The sequence below is a fragment of the Spinacia oleracea genome, chromosome 2 (assembly GCF_020520425.1).
Source record: "Spinacia oleracea cultivar Varoflay chromosome 2, BTI_SOV_V1, whole genome shotgun sequence".
Lineage (NCBI taxonomy): Eukaryota > Viridiplantae > Streptophyta > Magnoliopsida > Caryophyllales > Amaranthaceae > Spinacia > Spinacia oleracea.
The window spans coordinates 110221659-110240862 of NC_079488.1; the positions used below are offsets into that span (position 1 = coordinate 110221659).

General features: G+C 33.1%; 1 protein-coding gene across 4 annotated transcripts; it reads right to left on the reverse strand.

Annotated features, from left to right (window-relative positions):
• Positions 1-960: 960 nt before the first annotated feature.
• Positions 961-7151, reverse strand: LOC110782008 (protein kinase STUNTED). 4 transcript variants are annotated; one of them, XM_056837813.1, is made up of 10 exons: positions 6617-7151; positions 5840-5937; positions 5332-5590; positions 4131-4811; positions 3691-3939; positions 3235-3398; positions 3067-3143; positions 2460-2607; positions 2224-2373; positions 961-1607 (listed from the first exon to the last, which is right to left on the reverse strand). In XM_056837813.1, exons 1-10 carry the CDS (start codon positions 6774-6776, stop codon positions 1365-1367), a joined length of 2229 nt encoding a protein of 742 aa, XP_056693791.1. In that variant the 5' UTR covers positions 6777-7151; the 3' UTR covers positions 961-1364. The 4 variants fall into 4 exon arrangements, with proteins under 4 accessions (XP_056693791.1, XP_021841746.1, XP_021841744.1 ...); XM_021986054.2 differs by having other exon boundaries at positions 3235-3401; XM_021986052.2 differs by having other exon boundaries at positions 3235-3401; positions 5329-5590.
• Between the last annotated feature and the right edge of the window lie 12053 nt (positions 7152-19204).

Below are 19204 nucleotides of genomic sequence, written 5' to 3' on the forward strand. Positions count from 1 at the left end.
TTAAAATAAACATAAAATAAATTTTGGTTCATTTCTTTCACCAAAATTAATTGGTTTTGATTTAATACACCTAGATATTTTAATTTTATTTTCCCTCACAAAGATGTTTCTATCTCTTCTGTAATTCAATTTTCTATACCAGAATCTTGAGAGGTTTGACATTAACCTGAAATATTTAAAATAATTTTTATATTAATTAATTAAAAATATATATCATAAAATCCATAAAATCGGATACGAAAAAAGATTGTAAGAAGATTTTATGTCGATGAGCTAAATAAAATAAGCAAGATTTCAATTAAAAAATCAAATATTCAATTAATTCTAAAAACTACCAAAATCTAAAGATTTTTTCTATGATTCCTGGAAAAAGTCAAGAAAAATTACTACAAATAAAATAAAAATATATAATAAAATCGTATCACCCTAAAAAAGTATGTGAAATGCTAACCATACATCATGTTTACAAAATTAACATCGTCATAGTTTTAGTATTGACAAGTATAGTTTAATTATTTGACCTGTTTTCTAAATAATTTGAACACATTGTGTGCATATACAAATACAACCATTTGGCCATGTTACATTCATATAAGATAAGGTCAAACAAGATAAGTCGAATAAAACAAATACTTAATTAAAAGTTGAAGCCTTGAAGGTTTATAAGATACATGGATCATGGATTAGGAAGCATGGAATCCATGGATATACAACTTGACATCTAATGTGTTTGTGTTTGACATAATACTTGCAGGAGTTGCAGGCACATAAAAATATACTTATATTTATAACCAAACTTGTTTGATGGAGTTGGTCGGGAACTCACCTAGTGACTTGAAGATCACAAGTTCGGGCCCATCTACTGTGTTACGCTTGGGAGTGGGGTTTCTCTATCATCCCTTGTATTTTCCAGAGTTGCAAACCTATAACATATTTGGTTCATTTTATACAGTGATGTCATTGACACCAAATCACATACGGAGTCCAAAGTATTTCATTTACTTTATTTCAGTAGTGTACAATTTTACACAATATGTACAAGATTCTGCCAAATATAACAACATTAACAGGCCTTTAATTTACAACTTACAGTTTCCGCTTTCACAGCTTTCATTTGCTCTATACTCTATCTTACATTTGCCAACAGAAGAAAAACATACAAAAACATCCACCAAAGAATGCACCATTTCTTGCACTTCTACAGATGAAACTAAACCCGGTACCTCTTTCGTTACTATTTACCAAGTTAATATCAGCATCGTAAGCCAAGAACTGGTAGGAAGTTAACGGTTGAATCCCTAAAGGAAGAAGAAGGATAGAAAGAATTGTGTTTTCAAGTATAGTTAGGTAAAAACCCAGAGTTCTCAGTCAAAGCTTGATGAGCGACTCCATCTGCCTCGTAAGTACTCTTCCAGTGAAACATGTTGCTCCATGCTGCTCATGGAGAGAGAATCGTCTTCAACATCGAGCAATGCTAGACTAAGGTGTGACTGGAGATCGATCCGTGGGAAACCATCTTCGTCTAACCTGTTAATGTTGTCTGAAGCATTGACTTGTAACCTTGACCATTTCATAGCATCAGGGTCTCCTTGCAGGAGTTTTAATATCTGTCTCAACCAAAAAAGAAAGAAAAATAGAAAGAATGAGTAAAAACAGGTAACATACATGATACATGGGATGAATTTTGTACTAAATCTATATGGGCTCTCGAGTCTTATCAATGTGGTTATGTGTAGACCTGGCAAAACTGACCTGGACCCGAAAAACCGACCTGAATTTGATCGGAACTTAATCTTACCAAAGAATTCAGATAAACAGAACTTATAACTTTCTCTCTATGGATGGTATTAGTACTCTTGAGGGTTCAGGGAGAATAGGGGTCCCACCCCAATAGCCCTTAGGGGAGTCAACCCCGTGACCTTTCAGACACTCAGTCAGAAAACCATGATCTTTAAGCCCCTGTTCTTTTTGGCTTAATTTCAGTTTCAGGCCGATTCAGTTTAGTTCAGTTCAGCTCAGCTCAGCTCAAAAGAACAGGGTGTAAGGGTGTAACTGTGTAAGGGTGTAAGTCTTACCAGACCAAGTATATTAGACCAACGAGAGACTTGGTAATGCTGGGTGTAAATATGACTCATATGATATGACAATGAGACTGTGAAGTGATTTGGTTGTAAAATACAATCCTAAGCCTACATAAGTAACATAATTCAAGTAGCAACTTACGAGGCTCATGTGAGGCCGAGCGCGAGGTGTCCGTCTGATGCAAAGGGTGGCAGCCAAAACCATCCGTTCAATCTGGTCTCGGCTATAGTTACTGCCCATGCAAGGGTCTAGCAACTTGGAAATTTTACCTCCATTTAGAATTGGCTTAGCCTGATGAAAATGAACACTCATTTTATCAGAACGGAAACAAAATATAATACACAATTAAGAGAATCCATACAGGAAGAGTAACCTACCCACATAACTAGGCTCTCTTCACCTTTTGGTAGCTCATTGCTTATGGGTTTTCTTCCTGATAGAAGCTCAAGAAGCACAACCCCAAATGCGTAGACATCAATTTTGTCTGTCACTTTGCCATACATGAAGTATTCAGGGGCCATGTAACTGCAGAAAAATGTTGAAAATCCAACAAGTTTTAGCTGGAAGGATGAAAATATTCAGCACATTTCATATGTATACTGACAAATACTTCATCCGTTCTTATTTACATGACACAATTGATTTTGGCACACATATTAAGGAAAGGTAAAAGAGAAAGTTAAATGACAAAAATGCCCCTTAACAACAACCAACCAACCATAGCTTTCACCAAATCACTAGAAAAGTGAGGGTAAATATGACAATTCACCATACTGAACTTTCTCATAATAGAATTATGTCAACCAAAAAGGAATTTCTCTTTAAAGGAAATTGTGTCATGGTAAGTAAGAACGGAGGAAGTACATAGTTTAAACATGCAGGCAAAGCTGCAAATCTGGACAAGCATGTTTCAAAAACTCAGAAGCATGTAGTGATGGTTACAGGAAATAAAGATCTCAAATTAGAAGTTTACAGATTACAGACCCAAATGTTCCAGCCACGTCTGTACATGTAATATTTGAAGAAGTTGATGCCCATTTAGCAAATCCAAAATCCGAGAGCTGAAGAGAACAGAAGAAGCAATAAATTCATGAGCAGCAACAAATAATGAGAGCAGAAAAACTTGCACACCAAACTGCAAAGCTCGTTTACCTGTGGCTCGAAATCCTCAGACAACAATATATTTGATGATTTCACATCTCTGTGAATCACTGGTTGAGTGTTGTTATTGTGAAGATAATAAAGCGCCTCAGCCACACCCAATGCCACCTTGAATCTCTCATTCCAACCAAATGCAACAGGGTGTTTTTTGCTACCTGCTAAGAAATATGAAGTGCAAACGATAAAGATCACATCCAATAGTATGCAAGAGCTGATAACATCTTGACTAAGGCGCCGTTTGGTTGGGTGTAAAACGTTTTCATGGAAAACGATTTTCCTCTTTTCAATCATTTTACTTTGTTTGGTTTGGCAAGGGATGGAAAACCATTTTCCATAACTCCGTCAAAGGTGGAAAAACCCTTTTCCATTTGAAAATCATTTTGCAATGAAAACATCTTACACCATACCAAACGGAGCCTAAAAGAAATGACTTGATCAAAATAATACCATGAAGATTCTCTTCAAGGCTTCCTCTGGATAAGAGGTCATAGACCAATAGAAAATTGTTATCCTCAAAACAAAACCCGAAGAGGGAGATTATATTCTTGTGATGCAAAGAAGTGATTATCTCGATTTCCATCACAAATTCCTGTAATACATCCTCAGAAGGCTTTAAGATTTTCACTGCTAATTCCTTGCCTTCAGATAGAGAACCCCGATAAACCCAACTACTGCCTCCTTTCCCAATCAAATTTTCTGGAACCAACAAATAACATATCAGTATGAACACCAACGATTATTTACAGTCATTGAAGAGTCAAAATGGTACGCATGTCTATTTTATCATTGTAGATGCCGTATGTCTGATTATTAATGATATTGTTCTTCCCCGTCAAAAAAAAAAAAAAAAGAAAGAAAGAAAGAAAAAATGGTGGCAGAAGTCGAACCAGGCTTGAAGTTTGATGTTGCTGACTGAAGTTCCTCATACTTGAACAACCTACACATAGAGGAATACTTTTCATAAAGACCTTCCAATTCTTTAGGTGCACTACTAGAAGCTTCATCCATAGCATTATTCTGTACTCCATGATCACAGGAATCAGTATCTTGTTCCTCACAATTTTTTCGGGTTGAAGATGAAATGGCATTATTGGACAGATAAGGTCTGCTGGGCAATAGTGTTACCCATTTTACAACAGAGATGTCACGCGAAGAAGATGATGTAGAACCTTCTCTTGCAGATAATAATGTACGTCTAAGGAGGGGCCACCCCGGTCTAAGCTCAGGCAATTCTTTTACCAGCAATGAAACTGAACTTGATGCGGCTTCCAATTTCTGGAATGGTACTAAAGCCTTAGAATTGTCCTCTAGTACAGGCTCTTCTGTCATGCTGGTGGAAGGAAGAGATATATTCGAAGTAATGGAATGAGAACAAACACAACAATTATTTGTTGCCGTTTCTGTACGCAGTTCATCAATTTTGAGCCTTTTTTGGTCCAAAACTCCATTTGTACCTTGGTTATATTCCACTTTAGGTGGAATATCTCCATTATCATCATTAAGTATTGAGTTGATAGTTGATGATCGTTGAAGTCCTTCTAAGATACTATCATGCAGATCATTGGCCCCTGAAAAACAAGAAAGATTCAGACATTTGTAGACCTAGCAAAACTCACCGAACCCAAAATGACCTGATAAACACCCAAACTGTACCCAAAATTAAATGACCTGATTTTGACTTGCACCCAAAATGAGTCTACCCGACCCGGAAATTATTATGACCGAAACATGACTCCGCCCCATTGACCAGAAGTCCAGAACCAAATGACTCACTACAAAAAAATCATTTTATAGAGACGAGGAATTCCGTCTCTAAATAGTCCAAATTCGTCTCAAAGTGATGATTAGTGACGGATTTGAGAAGGAAATAGGGAAAATCCATTACAATTTGAGATGGAAATTTTGAAACTCCATATACGATTTCATCTCAAATTTAATTTAGAGACGAAATTTTAGTAATCCGTCTCAAAATCCGTCTTTAATAATGCATAATTTTGTAGTGACTCGATACATAATTATGTGACCTCCAGATATGTCACAACATTCATCCACCATATATACAAACTAAGTGGAGAAGTTGCTTACCACCTTTCGAGTCTTTGCATTTTCCTGCTGCAGATGCAGTAGCTTCTCTTTGGAAGACAACTTTCCCATTACGAACAGCAAGAACCGAACAGTCCTTCGGTAATTTCTTGGCACAATACTTGGCCACTGAAGCAGATGAACGAATTGTGTGGTGTTTAGCTGCAGTACCAACTATAACTTTACTTGCATCACATGAATTCGCTTCACGAACTATAATTTTACGTACTGATGAACCACGGCAAATCTTCAGCTTAAGATCAACCTACAGACAAAAATTGACAGATTTTCAACTTAAACTCAACCCACAGTTTTTCTTTTAAGGCTGTGTTTGACAGGTAGAAAATTAATTTCTTGAAGAAATTTTAGATTTTCACCTGTTTAGTTTGTGAAGTAATGAATTTGTTGGGAAATTAAAGTTCTTATCAAATTACTTTCCCCCACACATGACACAGCCTTGAATATGTTTCCTTTTCTACCAAATCATACAGCCAATTAAAGAACAAAAACTAACCTGCTTCAAGTTGCAAAAACCTTCATATACACCAAGAACAGAATCAAATGCCTTAACCAGTGAAAGAAGCGAAGATTTTCCATCTTGATCAAAAATTTCTGTTGTAAAATAGCAACCAAATAAACTCAAATTTTATCCCAAAAAACTTAAAACTTACCAGAATGAGAAATTTCAGAAAACACACAAAATCAAAATTATAATTGGTGCCCATAAATTCGAGCTCAAAAAAAAACATAACACCCAATTCAAAGTAAAATAGTGAAATACTTTGAAGAAACACCCAAAATTAAAATTCATATGATTAGTAACCATAAGTCCATTACATTACCCCATGCCGACCCCATTACTGAAATTAAGGCTTCAATACTGTTGTTGATGGCAATGGCGGATCTTTGTTATGGTGCGGGTGGGCCTGGCCCTCGGGCCTGAAATTTTTGTGCCACTTGATGGTGGTGGTGCCCATTACATTCACATTCAATGACATAATCACACATTCACAGCCATAACTTCTGCCTAAAACTAAATTTGCACCATTTTAAGAGTACCCAAACTAAAAATCACAAGAAAAATGTCAAACAAACACCTAAAATTAAAAATTCACTATTGATAATTAGATGCACATAACATCCAAATTCAATGACATAATCACACGGTCACACCCACAAAATGCTACTTAAAACCCAGAAAAAATTGCACCATTTTAAGAATACCCAGATTACAAAATCACAAAAAAGCATCCCAAAACTAGAACAAATTATCAAAAAAAAAAAATTATACCATTGGGGTCTAGAACATGAAGAGCAAGAACAACATCACCAGGCTGAGCAACTTTAACGAGAGACCAAGTAAGTAGCTCTCTACTCGGAGCATCCATCTTCACCCCCACAACCACCGTCTTCGACTCCTCATCGCCGCCGCTTAGATCAGTCGGAATCATTTTCCGGCGAGGATTGTTTTATTGGTTAAAAAAAACTGTCAAAGAATTTAGGCAAATGCTGAAATGTAACAGTAGCTTGCTAATTTGGATTAACTCCATAAAATTTTTAATTAATTCCTGAATATTTATATGGGCTAAAATGAGGTTGAGGTTGAGTTTGGTTAGGGGTTTAAGCTTTAACCGCCGTCTGGTTGCTTTTGAAGGTCATGCAACAGATTAGAGGAGAGAGAAAGAGAGCGTAGTGAGTACTCCGTACTAAATACTATTCCTACTTTCTGGTTGGAGTTGGAGAGAGGCAACTTTGCAGAATCGGAAGGTGGCTTGGATTTTTCGATGAGCTAAATTGCCTAATTTTGGGAACTTTCAGTTGATACTTTTTGTTTTTTGCTGATTTTTTTTTTTGTTTTGATACAAATCTATTACAGTACTCCCTCCGTCCCGGAATACTTGACCTGTTTTTCTTATCGGGCCGTCCCTTAATACTTGACTTGTTTCTAAAAATAGAAATATTCTAACAATATTATATTATTTCTCACTCCACCCCTATTAACCCACCTACCTCTTACTCTATACAAAAAATAATTAAAAATTCAACCCCTACTCTCCCCCAACCCCACCTCTTAACCCACCTCCCACTAACTACATTAAAATAATACCCCACTATCAACTACTACCTATTAAATTAAATAAGTCAATTCAAGTCTCTTAAACTCTGTGCCGGTCAAACCGGGTCGAGTATTCCGGGACGGGGGGGAGTACTATATACTAAAAGAGACATCAGGAATGATACGTGTCAATTCCTGGTGCGATTTTTTTCCGCCAAAACCAATTTCCCAAAAAAGTGTATATATTTTATTTTATTTTATTTTTATTCTCTACCTTTTTCATAAACTATTTATGTTGAAAACAAATTTTAGTTTATAAATTATGGCAATAAAAGGTATGACGTAATAATAATTATTCTAAATTGGTAATATTTTTAGTCAAATCGCGACATTAATAATGGAAAATATATCACTCAATATTTTGGTCAAATTATCATATTAGCATTTTAAATATGCATATTAGATGAATAAATTTAAACGAGTATGTTGAAAATGTTTGAGAAATATTCAGTTAAATATTTTGTGAAAAAAATAATCAAAATCCGTGCGTGCACGGGATCTAATCTAGTTCTAGTAACAAACCACATAATAATAAGCTATGGAGTAACTGTTTTTTTTTTTAATTAGAAACATGGTTTTTTTTTTAATCCGGGCGTACTAAATTCCCACAAAAATAAAATTTGCTGCGAATGAGCTATAAGGATATTACAAATTACTCCCTCCGTATTTATTTAAGAGATACACTTGGTCGGGCACGCGTATTAAGAAAAAAAATTAAGTGGGGTTGAGTAGATATTTTAATAAGAAAAACAAGTGGGGACCATGTCATTTTATGGAGTGGGGTGCGGATGGGGTGTAGATACATTATTTAATTAGATGGTGGGGTTGATAAGTTACTAAAAATGGCAAGTGTATATCTTAAATAAATACGGCCGGTAAAGGCAAGTGTATCCCTTAAATAAATACAGAGGGAGTACAAAGAGAGAGGGGATTCGAACCTGATACACAGGGCCGGTTCTGGGGCAGCGCGGGGTGAACGACGGAACAGGGCCCCCGAATTTTAACTTTAAATATAGTGTGAATAGTCTCCTAAATATGCATAAACACTAAGTTGGAGCATTGGTTAAGGTAATATGCTAATAAATCAAAGGTCCTGGGTTCAAACCCCTCAAATGGAAGTTATGTTTTTGCTCGCTTGATTTTGGGACTTTGACTTTTCTTGAGCTGTTTTTCGGAAATTACAATGATTATTTCCTTCAGTTATGGGAACTGTCGTTCAATTTTCCCCAACTTGTTCAAATCATTCAATTAAATTTCTTCCATTCTTCCACAAATCTTGTTCAAATTTAATTTTATTCTTCTTCCCCAAATTAAATTTCGTTTCATTTTTTGACAATTCTTTTGTAAAGGGTGTTTTTTTGTTTAATAAAAATTGAATTTTTGATTAAAATAATGAATTGAGGGGCCCATTTTAAAAATTGCACAGGGCCCGATTGTTATGGAATGATTATAGCCCCGGCACTGCTGATACATATCGTACACAAACCCTAAATCTTAACCACAATGGTCAACACCTCATTGGTAAATTCCCAAAAATATTAGAAACACGATAATGTTTTTGGGTTTAAGACTTAAGTTGAGATCTCGACCGGAAAATTAACAAATTAGCTTATTTATAATACTTGTAATAATTGAGCTATCGCCTACAATATTAACTCCACTAAATAGTTAGTAATAGTTATTTTGTACTCATATTTGATAGATTTGATTTCTATTTGATATCTTATATAACACTTTTATTAATTAAGTAATTGTTTTAAAAATCCATTTTTTTCATAATATTGGCAATATTATTTGTTCATTTAGAATGTTCATAAATTATTGCTTGTTTATCTTTAATTACTAATAAATAAATCAATTCTCTTGGTATATGTGCATAATTTTAGAAGAAGACATTCGATTTTTTTTTTTTATTAGTAGTAGTAGTAAAGAGTAGGACTTTACTGAACCATCAATCACCTCTCAATCACCAAAACTATGCAGGTTAACGCTTTTGAGTATGGAGGATGGTAATTAAGAAAATCTCCAGTTATGATGAGAGTCAAACATGTAATCTCGAATTCACAAGGTGAGTTCTCCACCATATCTCGATCCACCGATCAAGTTTGGTTAAGACACTCGATAAATATCATAGAACGAAAGACTGTATAATAAGTCTAGGTGGTTATATCTTATCTTAATAGTGGCCAAATGGGACTATTTTTTCTTTTCGATCAACAGCCAAAAGGGACTTTCGTTATTATAATAACATTAAATTTTTACTTATACTAGTATTAATTTTATTATTTTATAGGTTAAAAATAAGTTGTGGAAGCTATGTGGGTTGGTAGGGTGTTATGAGATCATGCATGTTTACGATTTTGACTTTTTTGTTTTATATATGGGGGAGTGAAAGAAGGTCGAGGGGGGTTGTTTTGCTTCTTGCTTGTGAAGAGCAACTACATAGCCCACAAACCTAATATGTCAATCAAAGAATCGAGTGATCTCTAAGTATACATAACCCTTTTTAGCAAGTTTGCTTAGGAATGATAATCACAAATTCTTATCCCTTTTTTATAGGATGAAATAATTCTTAATACTTTGAGCTTTTAATTCAGATAAAAAAAATCGGGGAATTGTCATTAGATGATATATAGCTCGATTGTTACTTCACTTACTTCATGTCAAAAGGGAAAAAAAACACCTTACTTGTTGCTAGGCTATTGAATTTAGTAAATTTGTTTCAAATAAACCTTGTTTATAAGTAAGTATTGGGTTAATGTTTCTATTCTTAATATTTTGTCATGGATTGGAGGCTCAAATTGGTGAGCAAAAGGGGTAACCACTAACCAGGTTTGTTAATTGGATGAATTGTTAATTTGGAAGTTGATCATGTCGAGATCTCAACTTAATTACACACAAAAATTACATTCGAATGTATATTAAGACAACCAAGTAATAAAATCGCTTGTTGAACTAACATCAAATTTGACTTTTGGTCGAATTTGAATACTTCAATTCATTTGCTTTTGCTTTTGAATTGATATTTAAATCATGACGGGCTATGAATTTCCATTTACTTTCATTTGTGTAGTCCAGGGCTGATGTAAGCCAGTAATCGCTAACTGTTGTACCCCAAAAAACGACGCGCTCATATTATTTGTTCATTCTTGTCGATTGTTTGTTCTTTTTTATTGTACTGTTTGTTCATTCTTATTGTACTGTTTGTTCATTCTTATTGTACTGTTTGTTCTTTCTTGTTGTAATGTTTGTTTTTTCATGTTATTTTTAAAATTCATCATCACATTTTCATAATTGTTGTATTTTTTGTTCTTTCTTCTGGAATTTTATGTTCTTTTTTATATTGTTAGTTCTTTCTTGTTTATTTGTTTGTTTATAATAATCATATGGTTAATGTTCATAATTAAACTCTTCATTAATCTTTTATTCTTTCTTTTTGTATTGTTTGTTCTTTCTTGTTGTACTGTTTGGTCTTTCTTGTTGTTTTTTAAATTCATTCATCAAACTTATTGTTGTATTGTTTGTTCTTTCATGTTGACTTTAAAATTCATCATAAAATTGTTCATAATTGTTGTATTGTTTGTTCTTTTTTCTGGAATTTTATGTTCTTTTTTATATTGTTTGTTCTTTTTTGTTGAATTATTTGTTCTTTCTTGTTTATTTGTTTGTTCATATTAATTATCTGCTTTATTGTTTGTTCTTTCTTGTTGTATTGTTTGTTCTTTCATGTTGGCTTTAAAATTCATCATAAAATTGTTCATAATTGTTGTATTGTTTGTTCTTTTTTCTGGAATTTTATGTTCTTTTTTATATTGTTTGTTCTTTTTTGTTGAATTATTTGTTCTTTCTTGTTTATCTGTTTGTTCACAATAAATATATGGTTAATGTTCATAATGAAATTGTTCACTTCATTGGTCTTTTATGTTTTTACAAGCGCCTATATTGTTTATTTCCAAATAAATAAATAAATGTTCATTTCCCTAATAGTAAATGTTCATTCCAAATAAATAAATAAATGTTCATTTCCGAAATAGTAAATGTTCATTTTTGTAGTTTATTTCCAAATAAATAAATAAATGTTCATTTCCAAAATAGTAAATGTTCATTCCAAATAAATAAATAAATGTTCATTTCCGAAATAGTAAATATTCATTTTTGTACCAGTATTTGTTCTTTCTTGTTGTATTGTTTGTTCTTTCATGTTGGCTTTAAAATTCATCATAAAGTTGTTCATAATTGTTGTATTGGTTGTTCTTTTTTCTGGAATTTTATGTTCTTTTTTATATTGTTTGTTCTTTTTTGTTGAATTATTTGTTCTTTCTTGTTTATTTATTTTGTTCACAATAAATATATGGTTAATGTTCATAATGAAATTGTTCATTTCATTGGTCTTTTATGTTTTTACAAGCGCCTGTATTGTTTATTTCCAAATAAATAAATGTTCATTTCCAAAATAGTAAATGTTCATTCCAAATAAATTATTAATGTTCATTTCCAAAATAGTAAATGTTCATTTTTGTAGTTTATTTCCAAATGAATAAATGAATGTTCATTTCCAAAATAGTAAATGTTTATTCCAAATAAATAAATAAATGTTCATTTCCGAAATAGTAAATGTTCATTTTTGTACCAGTATATTAATGTTTATTTTAAATAACCCAAAACGACATCGTTTTGGATGGGGGTACAGCCAGCTTTAGCTGTACCCGGGTATAGCCAAAAATTTGCGGTAAGCCAGTACATATTAGTAATACTGATTAACCTTTAATCTTTCAAAATACGCAAATACACTATATATTAGTTAATATACAGGTCTTGAATCGCTAGTTTTATCGAATAAGACCTCCACATTAAAAATCAGATAATCTATACTAATATATTAAAAGGCGTTGTGGAAAATATATATGTGTCACATAGTACTCTCCTCACGCCACATCATCCACTTACCAAGTATTATGTAATGGACAACCAAAAATCAATGCGATGAGGTTCGAACACCAGACCTTAAGTGTGGATGATATTTCTCATTACCATCTTAACCAACCATCAATTGTGGTTTATCTCTTCACATTAATTTATAAATAAATGTTCACATGAAGTCTAAAACAAATAAATTTTTATGTGACTTTTTAACGTCTATGGACTATTTTGAAAAGAAAAAAAATTAAAGCATTATGACAACCATGAAGAAAAATAATGTCTTAATTCTCATAAGAATCAACTATAGGATTGGCTTACACAGCTACATATATATATCTAATTTGGTGTTTATTAATTTGACGCACTTAGTTCCACGAGAAAATAAATTATACAAATTGTAAGATGATATGATTGAAAACTTATTTGCCATGATAAATGACTTAGCATGTCTGTGTTTGACGAACTTAACGGATATTAGAATACAAGTATTTTGGTCAAGTATTGAGCTCAAGAAAAATCTAAAACTTTAGTTATTCAATGTAGCAACCGGGGCATCGCCTGGGCCACACACTAGTTCATAATTTATACGGAGTACTTTACTAAAAATAAAGGAAAAAAAATGTACGGAGTAGTATTTGCCAAAAAAGAGAAAACTAGGGAAGAGATTCCTAGGAAGCTTTTGATTCATCCATTAATAAGGTGGGCAACAAAGCAAAGGTTAACCGACCAATTTTCACTCGTGAATGCTCAACGGATTCACTTACCACTCCAAGCTCCCACGAGCCTATGCATGTGACTTCCACAACTAATTGCATTACACGTGTCCTCTTCTCTTCTACTCCAATTTTCACTACTTTACTAGTTTTTACTTTTTAGGTTTGTTACTACATTAATACATACTTCGTATTTTTTTTCAAAGATAACATGAAATATGTAATCCCTTCGTCCCGGAATACTTAATCCGGTTTGACCGGTACATAGTTTAAGGGACTTGAATTGACTTATTTAATTTAATAGGTAGTAATTGATAGTGGGGTATTATTTTAATGTAGTTAGTGGGAGGTGGGTTAAGAGGTGGGGTTGGGGGAGAGTGGGGGTTGAATTTTTAATTATTTTTTTTATGGAGTAGGGGGTAGGTGGATTAATAGGGGTGGAGTGAGAAATAATATAATATTGTTAGAATATTTCCATTTTTAGAAACAGGTCAAGTATTAAGGGACGACCCGATAAGGAAAACAGGTCAAGTATTCCGGGACGGAGGGAGTAATAGATCAAGGTCAAAGGTTCAAACCTTATGCAAATCATGTTTGACTTTTTTTTAATGTATCTAAAGATTAGATAGAGCGAACGATCATATGCAGAGCGTCACGTATCACGTATACTTTCTTATAAATGTCTTTTAATATATAGTATAGATAGATATTTTCCCTTCCCACGTGCGAGTGTGATAGCTTATACGGTAGAAAATTTAGTATTTTTGTAATATTATCTTTGTTCCTGAAAGTTGTCTACACCTTGAAATACTCCCTCCGTCCCGGAATACTTGACCTGTTTTCCTTATCGGGTCGTCCCTTAATACTTGACCTGTTTCTAAAAATGGAAATATTCTAACAATATTATATTATTTCTTCACTCCACCCCTATTAACCCACCTACCCCCTACTCCATACAAAAAATAATCAAAAATTCAACCCCTACTCTCCCCCAACCCCACCTCTTAACCCACCCCCCACTAACTACATTAAAATAATACCCCACTATCAACTATTACCTATTAAATTAAATAAGTCAATTCAAGTCCCTTAAACTCTGTGCCGGCCAAACCGGGTCGAGTATTCCGGGACGGAGGGAGTATGTGCTTAAAGTATGAAAAGTTTGACCATAAATTCCTACTATTAGAGGTTATTCTTGTGTGGACTTGATCCACCATAATATTATTGTGGACCTAAAACTAACAATTTACCCTAACACCTTTTTTTCATACATTGTGACCTTTATTGTTCACATGGTGAATAAATAAATTAAACAACAATTTTCTTATATATAATAACTATTTTTTGAATCTAAGCATTCCTTTGTTTTTAAAAGAAAATCATGACTTAATATCACATAATTCAAACACACCATGCATTAACGATACCATTTTGATATTATTTCATAATAATTACTCCGAATAATAACATGTCTAATTAATTTGAATCAAGTTGCTGATTTTTTTTAGACATAGTCCATAATAAATTTAATGTAGACCAGATTCATTTAAGAATAAGTGCACTAGTACATACATCAAAATATTATCATGTGAGATCTTTTTAGATTCGACTCCTTATTTACTTTCAAAAACAAACATTATAGTTAGTGTTTTCTCGTTTTAATCAAGTGCATGCACGTATATTTGATTTGATTTGATTGACTGGACTTTAAATGGTTTGTTAGTCATAATGATGATGATGATCCCCCACTTGTTAAATTAGTTTATGGATTGTTGTTTGTCTCCAAATATATTCACCAGAAGTGGGAAACGTAAAATGACATATCAACTATAATTCGTTCCAAACATCAACTTAGATTCATCTGTTTCACCTTCAAACATACATCTGGTGTAGCAAGAATTACAAGTTAATTAGGGACTTTTTAATTAATAAGATAAAACCTACATTTCAATTCACGGTGAAATGATTACGTCTGTACGTAACTTGATCAAAGATCATTACTCCCTCCGTCCTTTCAATTCTATTTGATCTGTACGTAGTCATTTGTACAATATTTGACTTGAAAATTGAAAAATATTACCGATAATTTTTCAAATAGCGCATAATAACGAACAAAATCCTAACCGATTTATCATAAATCTTAATTTGTGATTTCATGACATTTCTGAAATTATACATTTTAATGATCACGTCCATTACGTGACCAAATATCACTACTCAATCGCTCCAGTACGTCCTTTTTATTTGATCCGTAGCCATTTGCATGAACATTATTTGACTTGAAAATTTGAAAATATTACCGAGAGTTCAAATAGCGCATAGTAACGAATAAAATCTCAACGGATTTTATCAAAATTCTTAAATTTGTGATTTCATGATCACATTTATGAACTTACATTTTGAATCAAGAGAGTAGTCCACGTATATCTATGTTTTTAAAAGTAAGGCATTGCCATACAAATTCATAAAAACTTAAAAAGGCTTGAATTGATGTGATTACTTGAAGATCTTATTAACCACACAAAAATAAAAAATAACAATCAAAGCTTCATATCCATTTGAATATTAAGGATGAAGAGAAATATCAAGGGCTTTAATTTAATTTCCTACATTCAATAGATTTGCCACCATTCATCTACTTGTGCTATTACATGATTCAATTCACACTGAATAGTAACATGTGAATACCATTAATAAATAATTTATGTGTAAAAGGTAGATGTGTATGTCAATGTCTCCCTTTCCATACATAAATTGTACGGGTGATATTTAATCTACTTTCCCCTCTTCAACTCTCATATTGTTTGATAAGAGGTGATAAACGAGTTATTCAAAATTTGTTTTCCCTCTTTAACTCTTATATAGTTTGATTAGAGGTGATAAACGAGTTATTCGAATCAAGTCTTGTTTCTAATCAATTAAAGAATGGGTGATTTGATCAGGTGACTTGGGTGGAGTCATTTCGGGTCAATGGTAATAATTAATTTACAAAAGGTCTAGCTTATGCACAACATGTGTACATTGTTGTAAATAGGGATAACTTTTACCCAAATCTTAATAACTTCACAAATTCTTATTTACAATGGGTGTACAATAAATATTGTACACCAGAGTAAAAGTTAACTCAAAATGTTTAAAAGTTAAGCTTATATATGTAAAAGTTATCTATTTTTTAGTGATAAATTTTTTCATTTTAGTAAAACTTATTTCTTCAAAATTACTAATAATGTATAACATTAATCATTTAACCCATTAAAATGTTTATCTATCAACTTTTTTTTTACTAATATAAAAGTTAATCAAAACTAGATTAAAGTTATAAAAAAATGGGTTAAAGTTATCTTGGTGTACAATAAATTTATTGTACACCTTGTGCGCGCAAGACCTTTTGTAATAACTTTTAACATATTTTGATTTACTTTTTATGTTATGAAGTATTTTTTTATGGATAAACATTTGAATTAAGTGTTTACCTTTTATACATTATGAGTGATTTTGAAGGATAACTTTTTTTAAAGAGAAATTTTTTTATCACTGAAAAGTAGATAAGTTTTACATTAGATAAGTGTAACTTTTAAACAATACTTATTGTGTAATGGTCGTAATTTAAGAATTTGTGATAAATTTATTAGGGAAGATAGTAGATTGATAAATTTTAGTCATACGGATACATTTTGTGGTCGGGCTTAAATTTGGGCTATTTATTTCAAATAAATGGATCTGGGTCGGATGATTTTCATATTGGGTTTTGTATATTGTGAACTTGTGATCTCATTGGGCTTCCAAATTAATCTGGTAGGTTGACATTACACGTAGATCTGGATATTTAGCTGGGTACCCAAGGTTAGAGTCAAGTTAAAAGAACGTTTATTGGACATCACGTTTAATCTTTTATTTGACATGAATTTTATTTGACAGCCGAGTCAATACATTTATACATGACGTCATAGTCAAACCGTTAGCCTAGTAATTTGATACTCCCTCTGTCCCGGAATACTCGACTCGATTTGACCGGTACAGAGTTTAAGGGACTTGATTGACTTATTTAATTTAATAGGTAATAGTTGATAGTGGGGTATTATTTTAATGTAGTTAGTGAGAGGTGGGTTAAGAGGTGGGGTTGGGGGAGAGTAGGGGTTGAATTTTTAATTATTTTTTGTTTGGAGTAGGGGGTAGGTGGGTTAATAGGGGTGGAGTGAGAAATAATATAATATTGTTAGAATATTTCCATTTTTAGAAACATGTCAAGTATTAAGGGACGGCCCGATAAGGAAAACAAGTCAAGTATTCCGGGACGGAGGGAGTAACTAAAAAAGTTACTCTGTATGATGTAAAAGCCTAGCTATTTATACAGTTTCGTATCCATTTGTACAGTTGTACTCGCATTTGCCTCTTTTTTTTCATTTTACCTTGCTTGTTTATTGACCCGCCCACTGTTGGTCTACTACGAGCTCCGACATGTTTATTATCGACCCGTTTAAAGTCACCCTTTATAATACGATCCTCTTTTGACACGTACGGACCCTGACCCGATCCGCACGATAACCAAGTCTAATTATAGGGCTTTTTATTAACTCGGCATTGTTCATGCAGTCATGCATGCTCATTGCTCAGCGACTCTTTCTAGACTGTGGTAGATTGGGCTTTAAATGTTCACTATGTTTCTTTTAATAGTAAGTTGGCCCAAAAAATTTCACAAATCAATAATAATAGAGAGGCCTTCTGTCAAATAGCAGAATGAATGAATGAATGAATGAATGAATGAATGAATGATAGACCATTTAGACCATTCGTATAAGAGGGTACTAGGGAGTATGGTAGCACATTTCATGACAAGATGAGATACACGTAAAGATTGTTGTGAGCCGGGTGGTCAGAGGATTGACCAGGCCCGACCCACGATAAAACATAGTCCGACATGGGCTCAAAGCCGTGGGTCGGTATTGAACAACATATTTTTTGAAAGTGCTTGACAAGACCCGATTCAACAAGATAAAGCATGTTTAATTTACTAAAATTAGGCTTAGACACGACGATCCAACCCTGTCCAACACGAAGGGGACATTGGCCCCATTTAAAAAAATTCGGCACGCCACGACCTGCCTATTACAGACGAGCTTGGCTTGGCTTGGGCCCGTCCAGACCCATGGGCTCAGACTGAAACATGGGTCTGACCCACAACCATATTTAGCTAAGCATAGTGGTTAATGATTTGTATGTACTCTTTCCCCAAAATATTACTACTTTAACTGAACTCGATTTGATATAAATCACTGCATATCTTTTCCAAAACAAAAATATGAATTCAAACAAATTTTTGTGTGCAGATATTACACTAACAATTAAAATTATGTCCAATTATTTTATTATTCCATACTATCTATGTGTTTACGGGTACAAATCCGGACCGGATCGGATTTTGAACAACCCTAGTACTAACAACAAAAAAAAGCTTGAAAACCCTTAAAAGATAAAAGTAGCATAGTCCTAGACTCTTGACTCGACAACAATTTGAAAATTTGACCACTAATATCCATTTGCAAACTTTGCAACCTTTCAACTTATGATGACCATTCTATATATGTATCGAAGGAAAATGATACATACAGTTCTAACGACTATATATAACAAGCTAAAAATGAAAATATTAAGTTAAAATCAACATTAATTACGTCGATAAACGCGTAATTTTAATATACATTCCTAAACTAATTCAATTTAAAAACGCATAAGTACTACATCTAACATATACTCGTAGTTTAAAATAAAAACTATAATTTGAAAATATAAAATGCAAATATACAAAGTATAATAGTACACCGAAAACATAATGCACATTATGCTTTTGTAGGTATAGAATTGAAAGTTTGAAACCAATGTAGCCATATAGTGATGGGAAAATGGGATCCACCACCGACTATTTTGTGATTAGGCCCCATATTCAACTATAGTTTATACACTTTGCACCCAAAATAAAACTATAGTTTATACTCCAAAGTCCAAACGTAAAAGGGGCTGTACCTGAGGGATCGCTTTCAACCGTCCCACATGAAACTCCCACGGCTAATATGAAATATCGCCCCATTCAAAAGTTTATGACATTTAAAGACCAAAAAAATTAGGGATTTAA